Source organism: Phoenix dactylifera, chromosome 1, assembly GCF_009389715.1.
Source record: "Phoenix dactylifera cultivar Barhee BC4 chromosome 1, palm_55x_up_171113_PBpolish2nd_filt_p, whole genome shotgun sequence".
Taxonomy (NCBI): Eukaryota; Viridiplantae; Streptophyta; class Magnoliopsida; order Arecales; family Arecaceae; genus Phoenix; species Phoenix dactylifera.
In genome coordinates, this window is record NC_052392.1 from 28,627,087 (window position 1) to 28,639,547 (window position 12,461).

Genomic DNA, 12,461 nt, shown 5'->3' on the forward strand with positions numbered 1-12,461 from the left:
AATCAATAAGACCAACTTGCTGAAGGAACTGTCTGAATTCCCTAATCTCTCTCTTCATCCTCGAAGGTTTACCTCCTCTCTTATCCTCAGCCCAGAGGATACGATTAAATTTCCCACAATCATCATTGCAATGCCCAACCGAAGTACTTGATTTATAGTCTGCCAAATATCCTTCTCTGATTAGCATTAGTGCTACCATATGCCAACCCCAAAATCCAGGAAGGATAATTTGGCTGACTAATTACACCAAAGACAATCTTCTGTCCATCAATATAAGTGAAACTGATATCACCCAAATCCTTCCTGCACGCAATAATAGTAATACCACCTGAGAGGCATTCTACAGGAATGAAAAGCATAGCCCATCTAGGTCCCATGACTCATTGGACACGAACCATAGAATCCATGGATAGTCTTGTTTCCATCTCAGGATTATATGAATGCATCATACTCCTAACATCATTAAAAAAAGGAGCACTTGACAGCACCAGACAGTTCCATGATAACAAGCTCATATGCAAACATCAGTTTTACCAAGATGATCATCCCCAACAGCTGAACACATAGCTGACCGAGTCTTGCCAACCCTAATATCCGGTGCCATACCTGCAGAGTGCTGCACTTGATATGATAGATGCTGGCATCTATTATCTGACTCATTTTCTTCGGGGACTGAAGCGACTCCTATAATGAATGCCCTGAAGCCTATCAAAACAAACAAAATAAGGAATCAGGGAGGTGGTAGGGGAGCCATAGCCTTGTTTGTCTTTGGCAACCTTCTTATGTGGTTGCATGACAGGCTTCACCAACTTGCAAGCAAAAGAAGCTTCGGCAACCTCAGCTTGACCTTCTCTTTCTGATGAGACCTGCCGTTATACAATCAACACCTTTGCTTATTGGGGAGACTCTGAGCCTCTAATCTTCTTGACAGCTTGCATGCCGGAAGCCATCCTCCTCCTGACTGCTTAGGTCCTATGTAGGAAACCTCCTCCATTGGCTTAGCCCCATTCCAAGATACTGTGCCGGTAACTAGAACCCATAGATCAACTTTCCCCCTCTCCTATTGTGAGGACCCATACAGGCGTGTGTTTAGTCCCACATCAGAGGAGATCTTGGATACCTATACAGGACTAAAAAATCCAAAAAATACTTTCCGGCTAGCCTTTTTGGGTAAGGTCCTAGGTTGTTACACCTGCCCTACTGCTTAGACCGTGAACAATCCTGCTAAGAGTGGCCGATAGTTCACTAGCACATAGTTTCCCCTCACTTGCAATTAGACCTTAGGGCAGATGCTTTTGGAGAGATCAAGCTGTGTACAAACCCTAGCAAAACTAGTACGATCGATATGCTTCGTCCAGTCATCCAAAAACTTAGGTTTATTAGCCACTGCAACAATTCTAAGGATCTTTTCTCTATCCCATAACTCGATTGGTAGATCAGGCAGCCGTATCCATACATATACCGATCGAATGTGATCTCTTCCAGTTCGAAAAGTCGGCCTCCACTCCTCCAAGGCAAGAAGTTGCCCCGTAAGAGACCAAAGGCCTCTAGAAAAAGTCCTTGATTTGACCTTCTCCGATGAAAAATTAAACAGCAAAACCCCAACAGGAAAAGGAAGTACCTAGAACTCGCCTTCCACTGCCCACCTAGCCTTCATGTCGCGTTGAATGAAGTCAACCAAGAAACCCTTTCCCAAAAACATGCCTACCAAAGCTACCTTCCAAGCCACCTCCATCTCCTCATCAGAGAATGCCAAAACCTAAGTGAAGTGCTCTTCTAGTGCTTCAATCTCCTCCGTTGATACTTGGAACATCTCTCACTTGAATCTCCATCCATCTTGAATTACTTGGGACCTCGCTTGAACTCTTGCCATCTTCCCTTTTGGAAACGAGGTAGCCGCCTTCTAGAGTGGATCAAACCCCGGGACGGTCTGGGCTCGGGTCGGGTTCTATAACAGAAGTTAAACCCGATGGCTATGCCCACGCCTGGCCCAACCATCGGGCTTAAATTTTTTTCAAGGCCCGATCCAATTTTGTAGAGCCAATCCTAGGCCCAATTTTTGATTTTTTTTGAAAGTAGAATCAGAAAAAGCCGAAGCTATTCAAAATTCCAGCAAAAGATAGGATTAATAAACCAGCTCAAACAATGTGGTAAATTTAGGCCCATAAAGCTAGCCTGCTCATTTGTATCCCTATGACATTGGTAATATATATAATATCTCAGGCCAGGTTGGGCTATTTTTTAAATTTCTTAGGCCCGGCCTGATTTTTTGATCGGGCCTTTTTTTTTGGCCCGGACCCATCCCACAAGCCTATTTTTAGTGCCCAAGCCCGCTAAATTTCGAGCTGGGCTGGGCGAGCCACCTAGCCTGTGATCAGCTCTACTACCTCCGTCCCAGCTCGATTGGAGCTCGATCCGGCCTCCAATCGAGCTCGTAGCCACTACTCCAGCGAAAAGCCTAGCACTTCCTTTCTCAGCCATCGTTGCACCGCACTTGATAATGACTTCAACTCCACTCGCTTCATATTGTATGACTGTCACACCCGTTACAACTTCTGTGCTGCGTTTAGAAAATACATAAGCTAACATCAAGTTTCATATATCTTTTTTACCAAAAAAAGCTTTGTAGGTATTTGAAAGACTCAACCCAATTCCCAGAGTTTAAAGGCAGTTGGTGAAAAAATCTAGTTGGAATATATATATATGAAGTATTTAACTTAAATGGTTGCTCTCATCAGTCCCTCAAACAAACTGGTGCTCAATAGTGCTTCATGATCATCTTCCAAGTCATTCAATATCTAGCATAAGTGTTTTAAAAACATATAACCCAGTATGAAGAGTTTAATGTAGTACATGAAAAGGCGAAGTTAGAAATATGTATGAACATTTGAGAGAATTTCTCTCAACGGTCCTCTAGACAAAGTGGTGTTGGGGAGATGAGGACTTGGGGCTATGACATACATGTTGGAATCCAAGATTCACAAATTACCATTCTAAGGGCATGCTGGTTAGGGGAAGTTGGACTCTAGCATGGGAATGAGAATGAGTGACTCCCATTCCATCTGTTTGGTTGGAAGAAGTATCATTCCTATTCCGATTCTAGGGAGGAATGGGATGCCCCAATCCCCCAAAATTCAATCCCTACACTCTCCTAGTATTCAAATCCGATTTCGGTCACAAACTGAACATGTCAGGGGACATGCCCATTCCGATCCATTCCAATTCCAATTTTGGTCACGAACCAAATGCACCCTAAGATTAGCTTTGACACCAGTTGTTAAAGAGACTGGGAGTCAGAATCAAAGGACTTAACATATATGCTGGAACCTAACCTAATCCAAAAGTTTAGACTATTGAGTTTTGGATTTCATCTTTTCTTTTTAACTATTTGATATAGAATAATCTTTTTCACATGTGGATTCTTAACAATCAACCACCTTTGACATGCAAATTTAAAAGACTTCAATCAATTATAAGAATTTATAGGTAGTGTGTGAAAAAACAATCTAAGAAAAATGGGTGAAAGCATTTTAAGAGGTCTACTGTCATCGATCCCTTGAACCAACCGCTGCTCCATAGTTGTTTATGATCATCTCCCAAGTTAACTGTTGTTGAGGATACATGAAAGATTACCATCCCGGGGAGATGGGGCAGATCTCCGAGCCATGAACTCGGATGTCCTTATTCCTTGTGGCCGCTTAGCCCCTCAGGTTGAGCTCAACCATGAGCTCAGCTTGATTAAAACATGAGCCAAACATTGTCTATCTTGCTCTAGCTCATTTGTTTACACATCATTCAGTGATCTTCCCTAAGTTTACTAAGGAAAATTGAGCCAAGTAATCATGTTAGATAGAACCCATTTGATGAAGATAGAAATAAGTTTAGCTGACTAGAGTACATGGATGAAAGATTGATCAAATAAGCTCCTAAATGTTAGATTCACCAACAGATCAACCAATGGTAAAAGGCAAAGGACAACAATTTCCACCTGATCTATCTTTTCAAACTATTCTCAGATGAATCAAACAAGGAAGATAATTATAGATCAAACAAAGGATGCCAACATGTATAACTTGCCTTTAGATGACATATTCCTAGCTAACATAAAACAATATGATTAAGAGCCAAAAGGCAAAAGCTGCTATAAGCTTGTTTACAGATGAGTTGTGGTTGGATCTAGATTGCATATAATTGATTTTTTTTTTGTTTTAAGTCACAACTCAATGGAAGAACCACTCAAAGTAGAACCCTTGTGTTAAAAATAGTACAGAAGGAAATGATTAATATTAGTAGAAATACCTCAGAAAAATAATGTCTGAACCAAATGCAATCATATACGTTCAGATATCAGATTGTCATGAAAGTAGCATTTTTGAGGTTACATTCTAAACCTATAAACACCAACTCCATCTCTCTTATTCATTTAGTAGTCATAAAAAGCCGTAACTTGACATCAAATAAAAATAAATATTTGCTTCAGCCAAATCAGAACACGGATTGTCTCTTGAGATAGAGAAACACCAAGGTCCCGTTTTTCCAAGAGACATGGTCACAGTGTATAAAAAGATGCACATCAAAGATGACAATTATCTATGCCACTCATTGCATTATTTAAGAGATGATTGACCAGAAGAAAGCCGTTCACTCCGAGCTTGGCTAGCTTTTTCCACGTAATCTTGGTGGGACTGATGCTTTGTTCCTAATAAAAGCAAGCAAAAAACAGAGTCAATATTTGGATGTACTTATATGAAATAGCCAAATTCAGAGGTCAAGCACCAAGAGCAACAAAACGTTAGCTGCAATTTTTCATAGGGACACAGAAAAGGAATCATTATGTGAAACAAATGAGTGGCAGAAAATCAAAATGGTTTCCTTTCGCAGTACACATTATATTTCATAAGAATGCCAAGACTAAATTCCGAGTTAATAAATGCGTTGTCTAACTATAATATATTTCGAACTGCAACAGCAATTCGTGAACCAGGACCTTTTGGTCTCTTATTCACACAAGCATGATTGCTTTCAATCATTTCTCATGGCAGAGGTGGTAAACAAAATTAAAAAAATCCATCATAAAATTGAGTATATAATTGTATGAAATCTAAGGGTTTAGGTATCTGGTGTTTGTCTTTGTATGTGCCCGTTATAAGAATTATCATTTAACAAGATGAGAAAGTCTGATGCAATTGATTTAATTTGTTCCATTATATGAACTTAGAATCTATATTGAGCCCTGAGGATAAGCAAAAATTGACTAGATTATACAACATAAATACCATTTCTAATTCAAAAATTTCTGGAAATAAATAAAACAAAGTTATTACCAACTTAAATTTTTCAGCTGTGGAAAGCCTAAGATTAGGATCAGCTTAGAGCTGTTGACTATTGTTATAGATGAACTAGAACCTGGCGCTTCAGATGTTCTGTGAAGATCAGTGAACGGTGTGGTATCAGTTAATAAGAAAAGCAAACCAAATGCTAAATAAGAGTTAACAGAAGCTCGATCTCACTGACGAGGGTGTACACAAAATCTTAGCCAAAATGAAGTATATAGGATATGACTTCAACGGAGAGAATAAAAATTAAGAAGCCTCAAAATAGCAAAGTAGCAGAACACCTAAATTTTGAAACTATTGTAATGCCTTTTCCCTAAATATAGATGAATATTGTTTCATTACACGTATAGCAAAATGGATGAAATGAACTCATGTTCCGATGTTCCTGTGATTATCTGAAAACAGATGAGCTTTTAATTTACATTTAAATGATGTATGTTCTGTAATGACAGTTGAGCAGGAAACTATATCCCACGAAGCAAAGCAAAGCCTAAATTGTAGAAGTGAACACATAGCAAATTGAGAAAAAGAAGTATCAAAATGCAAAAAAATCATGTGGTAGATTGAGATAGTTTACTGCAAGCTATAAAGTTGATGTGTCAATAGCAGCAGTGTCAGTGAATGAGCGATGATGGACATTAACAACAAACAAGGAAGATTGTTCTCCAAATGGACAAAGAAATCATTACCAGTGACAGTGATAATGGCAATAACTAAAATGGTGGATAAATTATTTGGATAAAAAAATAACAAGCATGGTCTAAAGTTCATAGAAGATTAATAAACTAAATATAAGTTTTGCTGGATGGTGACAAATTAGATGATGTTTTGTCATTTTCTGTATTTTCACTCATAGATAACAAATCTTGCATTAGTTGGGACACCTGGTCAACGTTTCATAGGTTTCTATAAATACAGCTAATTTTAGAATTCTAAAGAAAAACAAAAGATGGCTTACGTGAGAGGACAATATAGAAGATACAGAAGAAGAGAGGAAAGACCTATAACTCCGACGGATTTGGCAAATATCTTGAGGTTTCTTAAGCAGTGTTGCATGGACACAAATGTGAGAATTGGATTCATACATCTGTCCAAGCATTTGTCCCAATAGGAGTTTAAAAGAGAAAAAAAGAAGTATATGAAAACTTACATAAAAATGATTTTAACTATGTATATATATTTCTTAAAATATTATACAAAGAAAGCAATAAAGATTAATATTTATTTCATAAAAAAATATATAAAAGAAAATAATAAAAGATTTTTATCTTGAAATGGTGTTTAACATGCATGTTTCTCATCCAAATCAACCTTTTTATCAGCTCAAGAGTACAAGAAACATAATATATCGCAAAGTCATTATAATCTTTACATCATCGTTTAGTATCTGAAAAGAATCAAAGCCCACTTCTGATGTCATATGGTGGGGTGAATTCATTGTTGGAGAGTCCCTAAGAGCTTCAGCCGAAGAATTTGATATGAATGTGGGACATATTGGATACACCGATACATAACACGGATTCTTCAAGCTAGATGCTGAGTGCGCAGGTGACACAGTTCTTGAGTGTAAAAAGCAGGCATAAAATAGTATTCTTGCGCAAAATAACATCTTAATGGGCTGGGAAGGAGGATTTATTTGATTACAAATGTCAGTTTCCAAGTTCTTTAGCACAGCATATCACAAATAAATCTTCTGGCCATGCTCATTTAGTCCTCCCATCAATATCTCAATTTGTTCATAGCTCGCTTCATTGCTGTATCAGCAACATCAGATTGCCATGACCTTAAGTTGTCTATGCTTATGAAATCTTATCCATAATCCTAGTTCTTGGATGAACACTTGGCCAACATATACAAGCATTAACTCCAAACTTCTTGAATTACATTATTACAACTAAAAGTTCTAGAAACACCACAGTAGGGGAAAAAGGCATGACGCTAATACCCACAAAGGAATATATGCTGGAAAAAAGTGATAAGCTGAAATCATCGAGCCTCTATTAATAGGTAGGTACTTTTATTTTTCTTTTTCAGTAACATAATCATGGAGTGGGGGGCCTTGGTGTCATGGTAAAATTGCTCTAGGTATAGTTGCTCCATTGTGACTAGGGCAATACAGCTCCGAAACACGAAAACAACGTCTCCACGTGTGATGGTATGGCTGCATACATCTATCTCCCCCCATACACCGCAAGGGTGGGAGCCTGATGCACTTACGCCCTTTCCAGTGACATAATCATGGGGAATTGATTTCATACAGGTAAATAGTTAGTTAAATACACACCTAAGGGCTATCTAACATGCAAACTATTCATGATGGGCTTGTGTCTGACTTAGAACTCAGCACAATGTATGCTCATCCAATTAATATATAAGCCAAACACAAGCTAGGCCTAGCTTTCTCATATTTGTCTCAATATAGCTCCAAATGATGAATAAATAAAATGTATGTTGTATCAATTATTAGTCGATCATAAAAATAACATACCTATAATCAGTATCAATAAGATTTATTTAGTTAATAATGTACAACCATTAGATGTTTATATCATAGATCCAACCTTGTATTTGTAGCCATTGTTATAAGATTCAATCGCTTATTTTACGACAGCTCCCACCTAGTAGGACAATTAGGGAATGTTTTTAAATGGATGTGATGCCACAGTCATTGCTCTTTCCCATCCTCTTGGGTTCTCCCAGGACCCTGTGATGTAGATTCCATCCTCTTCAATTCTATCCAATCTCAACTAACAAACCATCCAGTGATATAGAGTTCCTCCTCTCTGCTTCTCTCCTGGCTTCAATGACAATAAGGCAGCTACTTGTCCCTTTTAATCTGTCCTTTCCCTCTCTCTTTCTCCACAACTCATTACCATATCCTTTCTCCATTTTCTTGGCAATAGATGATGCTTATCAGTGCTAGGCCTTCAATTCTCGCCCTGGATTTTCTCATTCTCATTCATTATCTCCTCTCCACACCTCTGGTACAAACACCGAATAGCCTAACCAAGCTATTCTAGCCAAACTCGAGTTGACTTGACAATAAACAACGTAAGCTTGAACTGGATCCTCTCTTCTTGAATCAGCTTGAGCCGAGCTTGAGCTAGCCATTTGCCATTCCGAGTGAGCTTGAGTTGATACAAGCTCACAAACTATTAGTTACGCTACCGGGATTATTGGAGTTTCTCCAAAATTTCTTTATTTTGCAAGGGATCCGTTCATCTTCAACTCAAGAATGTGTGAGTAAAGAAATTTATTTCATTTAGATGTATTTTTTGTAGAGTTCTTGACATATAAGATATCTATTTATATACCCAAAAAAGCAGGAGGGCCTCCCACTAATAAAATTTATTGTAGTTAGGTAGGATCACAAATAGGTTGCAACCAAGAGGATGATGGTCATAAAGGAATCAGTAAAAAGAAATAAACCCAAGCGGATTTTTTTTGAACAATGCACACAAAGAACTTCAAATAGAATTACATGATTGAACACCAAGAAAATCATGAGAGCACTAAAAAGAGGAATCTTAATTAGAAAGAAGATGGTGACAAAAAAAGGAAACCAAGAGCATTATCTTGTTCGAGAGCTTTTATCATGATTGCCAAGATTGAATTAATTATTATATTCATCAGAAGTAAAACTCTATCTTTAAAAGAAAAGCAGTAGTTTGATGCCCCACTAGCTATATGTTCTACGACTGCAAGTCATCCACTTAAACATATGAGGCAATAAGACATATTTATTACCTTTGTGATGGCAAGAAAAGATTAAAAATTTAAAGGATATAACATTTACCTAGACAGAATATCAAGGCACTATCCATAAACCAATGATATACAAATTAACCAGCAATGTTCTTAGGATCCAAAAAAAGTATTCTAGTTTTAAAAGGTAAAAGTTTTCTTTTCTGTGAAGCAAAAGAGATTATTTAAATCAAATGAAAAGAAAGAAGTATTAGGTATGTAATAAGAATCCTCTATGCCCTAAATAACTTCACAGTGTGCATCTTGATACGTCTGTATGAGAATAATACTAAATGCCCAAAGAAAGAGTTTGAAGTGCAAATCAAATCATTTCATGCTAAAGATATCATTTTAATGCTCCTCAATAGCCTACTAAAATAAAATTATTGAATGAGTTATTCTTGTTTAGTTCCTTCCAATTGTCTTGACAACCTAGGCCTAGAGTTCAATTTCCAAGAACACGCCTTTTGGCAGATACGACAATCCATGCCATCTATAAATACATCTGCCACCAAAAGCTTCACAACATATAAGTAAATACAAGAGATTGGAGCAAGAAAGGAAAAAAAAAGGATGTACTCCCAAATGGCCTAGAAATTAAATGCTGGAACATTTTTAAGTGGTGGGTTGGTGCTAGCAAACAAAAAATTCAAAAAAAGTGGAAGGTTAAAAAGAAGACGCAAGAATATTGCTACAGGAATAGAGTATTCTAAAAAATATGTAAAAGTAGATGTATGCAAAAAATCATTACTCTAAAAGAGAAGATAGTAGAAAATTAGGATAAGGATTGAAGATTAACTAACCAAGGATGGAGAATTTACTATGATTGTTGAGAAATAAGAAAAAACTCAATCTTTTTTTAAACAATACGACAAGAAAAGGCCTTACCTAGGCTTCCTACTAATTTTGTTAGTGATGATGATCTAAATAGGAACTAACATTGTCTACACTATTATCACCACTATTGTTAGCAATCCCTCTCCCTTATCTTGCAACAAATTCAAAAAAAAAAAGAAAACAAGAGAAAAGAAAAAAGAAAAAAGGAGTCTATGTAAATGTTCTCCCAATATGGATAAATTTAGGACCCTTCAGATGCATCTTGAATTATAAAAATACATCAACTTTGATTCTGAGGTTGATTTCCTTATGGCATATAATTAGATCAACGAAAAAATGAATCAGAAAATTTTGTGTCTGCGCGCGCGAGAGAGAGAGAGAGAGAGAGAGAGAGAGAGAGAGAGAGAGAGGATACTTAGGAAGGAAAAAGAAATTATCAAAGAGAAATGGTCTGGATGAAGAAGGATGTAGTTGCACCAATGAGAAATCCATGATGTGGGAATGGAGGTCAGAAAGAGGTTTTCTGCCACTATCTCCAAAACTCTCCTTCTCTCTCCTTTGTTCTATTACAGCAAGAGCACAAATCGAGCAATTGATGCTATGTAGCGTCCAATTGTTGAGTGGTTCAAACAATCATTGTACTAATATGTATGTATGTATGTATGTTTGTATGTATATTTGAAGCTTGAAATGCTAAAATATGCACTAAAGCAGAAGGCATGGGAGACTGGTTTTCATTGGCGATTACATCTACTGATGCTCGGCTCGCCATTGGCGGCTAAAGTTCTACTCACCGTTGGGCAATTTTAGGCATGTCTATCAGGCTGGGCGGGCTGCAAACTACCTACGGTGCAAGTTCAGGTGCCAAGCGGAGAAGTAGGCATAGAGAAGCGTTGAAATAATACATCTGCATCTCATCATCTACTGAAAAAGGGGGCTCTCTTGATCACCTGAAGATCTTTTTTTTTTTTGCAAAATTTGATTCATTATTAGGTTTAAATCGAGCTACGTTCAAGGAGATAATTTTTTTTATCAGAGATATGATTTTATGCACATGATTTGTAATAGAAACCAAATAAGCTCTTTTTGCGATTCCCCGACATCAGAGACAAGATAAATCCAATCATTATTAGGTAAGGTAAGAAGTAAGTATAGGTACTGACTTTTTTTTCTGAAGGAATAGGAGATGTGCCCCATAAAGAAAGAGCGAGCGCTATGTTTTGAGTGCCAGATATATTAGTTTTACAGGTCACTGCACGGCTCTTATTTACCCTCTGTATCTTAGCATAAACAAATTCAATGAAATGGCAAGATTCAAAATCTATAACCATTTAAAAAATTAAGCAAATTAACAAATATTATAATTTCCAAAAATGTCTGTTCTCCCTCTTTCCAAGAAAAATCTACCTCAACAGCAATTCAATCTGAGCCTTCTATTTACAATTTGCAGGATCGATCGGGGGTGCTAAGAGCAGAGGAAGAAATATCATGTTAAAACATGTGTTCATGAAACAGTTCTTAACGAATCATCTGTAAATCATTGACTAAAATTTGAAATTTCTCATCCGAATCGAGCATAATACAGTCATCTCGAAGAGTTCGCATCAAATATTCGAAACCTTCCTGTGACGCAAATTGGTGTAAATATTAGAAAACTGAGTCAAAATTTTCGACCAACGGTCTCCGGCTAGGGTTTTTCTAGGGTTTTTGGATTGGGGGAAGAGGAGGGGAGAGAAGGAGACCTCGATTCATGAAGAACCATGGGATACCGAAGACGACGGAGATGACGGCGATGCCGGCGAGAACGTGCTTCTTATCGCCGCTATAGAGGTAGTGCTCCACTCGGGACCTGAACCCCGGGCCGCCGCCGCCGCCGCCGCCGCCGCCGCTCATTTCCTTTTGCTTCCCCGCTATTTCTCAGACGTCGAGAGGAGTCAAGACTCGAGGCCTTCCGAGCTGCGTAATGTGTATGCAGGGATTTTTGCAAAGAACCCCTCGACAAGTTTTTTTTTTTTTAATACCTTTCTAAATATTGAATTTTGCATGAATATCCTCTCTAAATTGATATTTACATATATATTCTCATAAAACACTTATTTTACCTTTTTTTTTATTTTTGTTTTTGCATATGTGCTCACGTCATCTAACGCCGTTAACAAACTAACGATTTTAAATTAAAATGATGAAAATATTTTTAATAGGTAGATATGCAAAAGGCAACATTTATAAAGCGATCGCGATGGAGGGACGAAACGTAATTTCAAATTTTTATTTTATTTTTAATTAAAATAAATATAGTTTTTATTAACAGTGTTAGAAGAATCGTTATATTAGGAGTATTTGTGCAAAAATAATTTTTTATGAGTGTGCAGAGATAAATATAATTTTTAAGAGGCTATTCACGCAAATTTAAATTTTTAGAAGAATAGTCACGCCGAAAAATCATAAAAAAATATTTTTCATGTTATCTTATAGGATGGGGTTCTATCGGCTTTCTTTGGGCGAATACATCATTGGATCATCTTCTGGTCGCTTAAGAGTTGT

General features: G+C 37.3%; 1 protein-coding gene across 1 annotated transcript; it reads right to left on the reverse strand.

Annotated features, from left to right (window-relative positions):
• Nucleotides 1-4,303: 4,303 nt before the first annotated feature.
• On the reverse strand, nt 4,304-11,872 carry LOC120112311. The gene is made up of 2 exons (XM_039131215.1): nt 11,660-11,872; nt 4,304-4,699 (listed from the first exon to the last, which is right to left on the reverse strand). Exons 1-2 carry the CDS (start codon nt 11,808-11,810, stop codon nt 4,608-4,610), a joined length of 243 nt encoding a protein of 80 aa, XP_038987143.1. The 5' UTR covers nt 11,811-11,872; the 3' UTR covers nt 4,304-4,607.
• Between the last annotated feature and the right edge of the window lie 589 nt (nt 11,873-12,461).

Bases quoted from the DNA above. Each gene is read 5' to 3' on its own strand.
- LOC120112311 (XM_039131215.1), bottom strand. From the start codon at position 11,810: ATGAGCGGCGGCGGCGGCGGCGGCGGCGGCGGCCCGGGGTTCAGGTCC. The intron at 4,700-11,659 runs GTCTCCTTCTCT...TGCTTTTATTAG, and splicing joins ATGGTTCTTCATGAATCGAG to GAACAAAGCATCAGTCCCAC.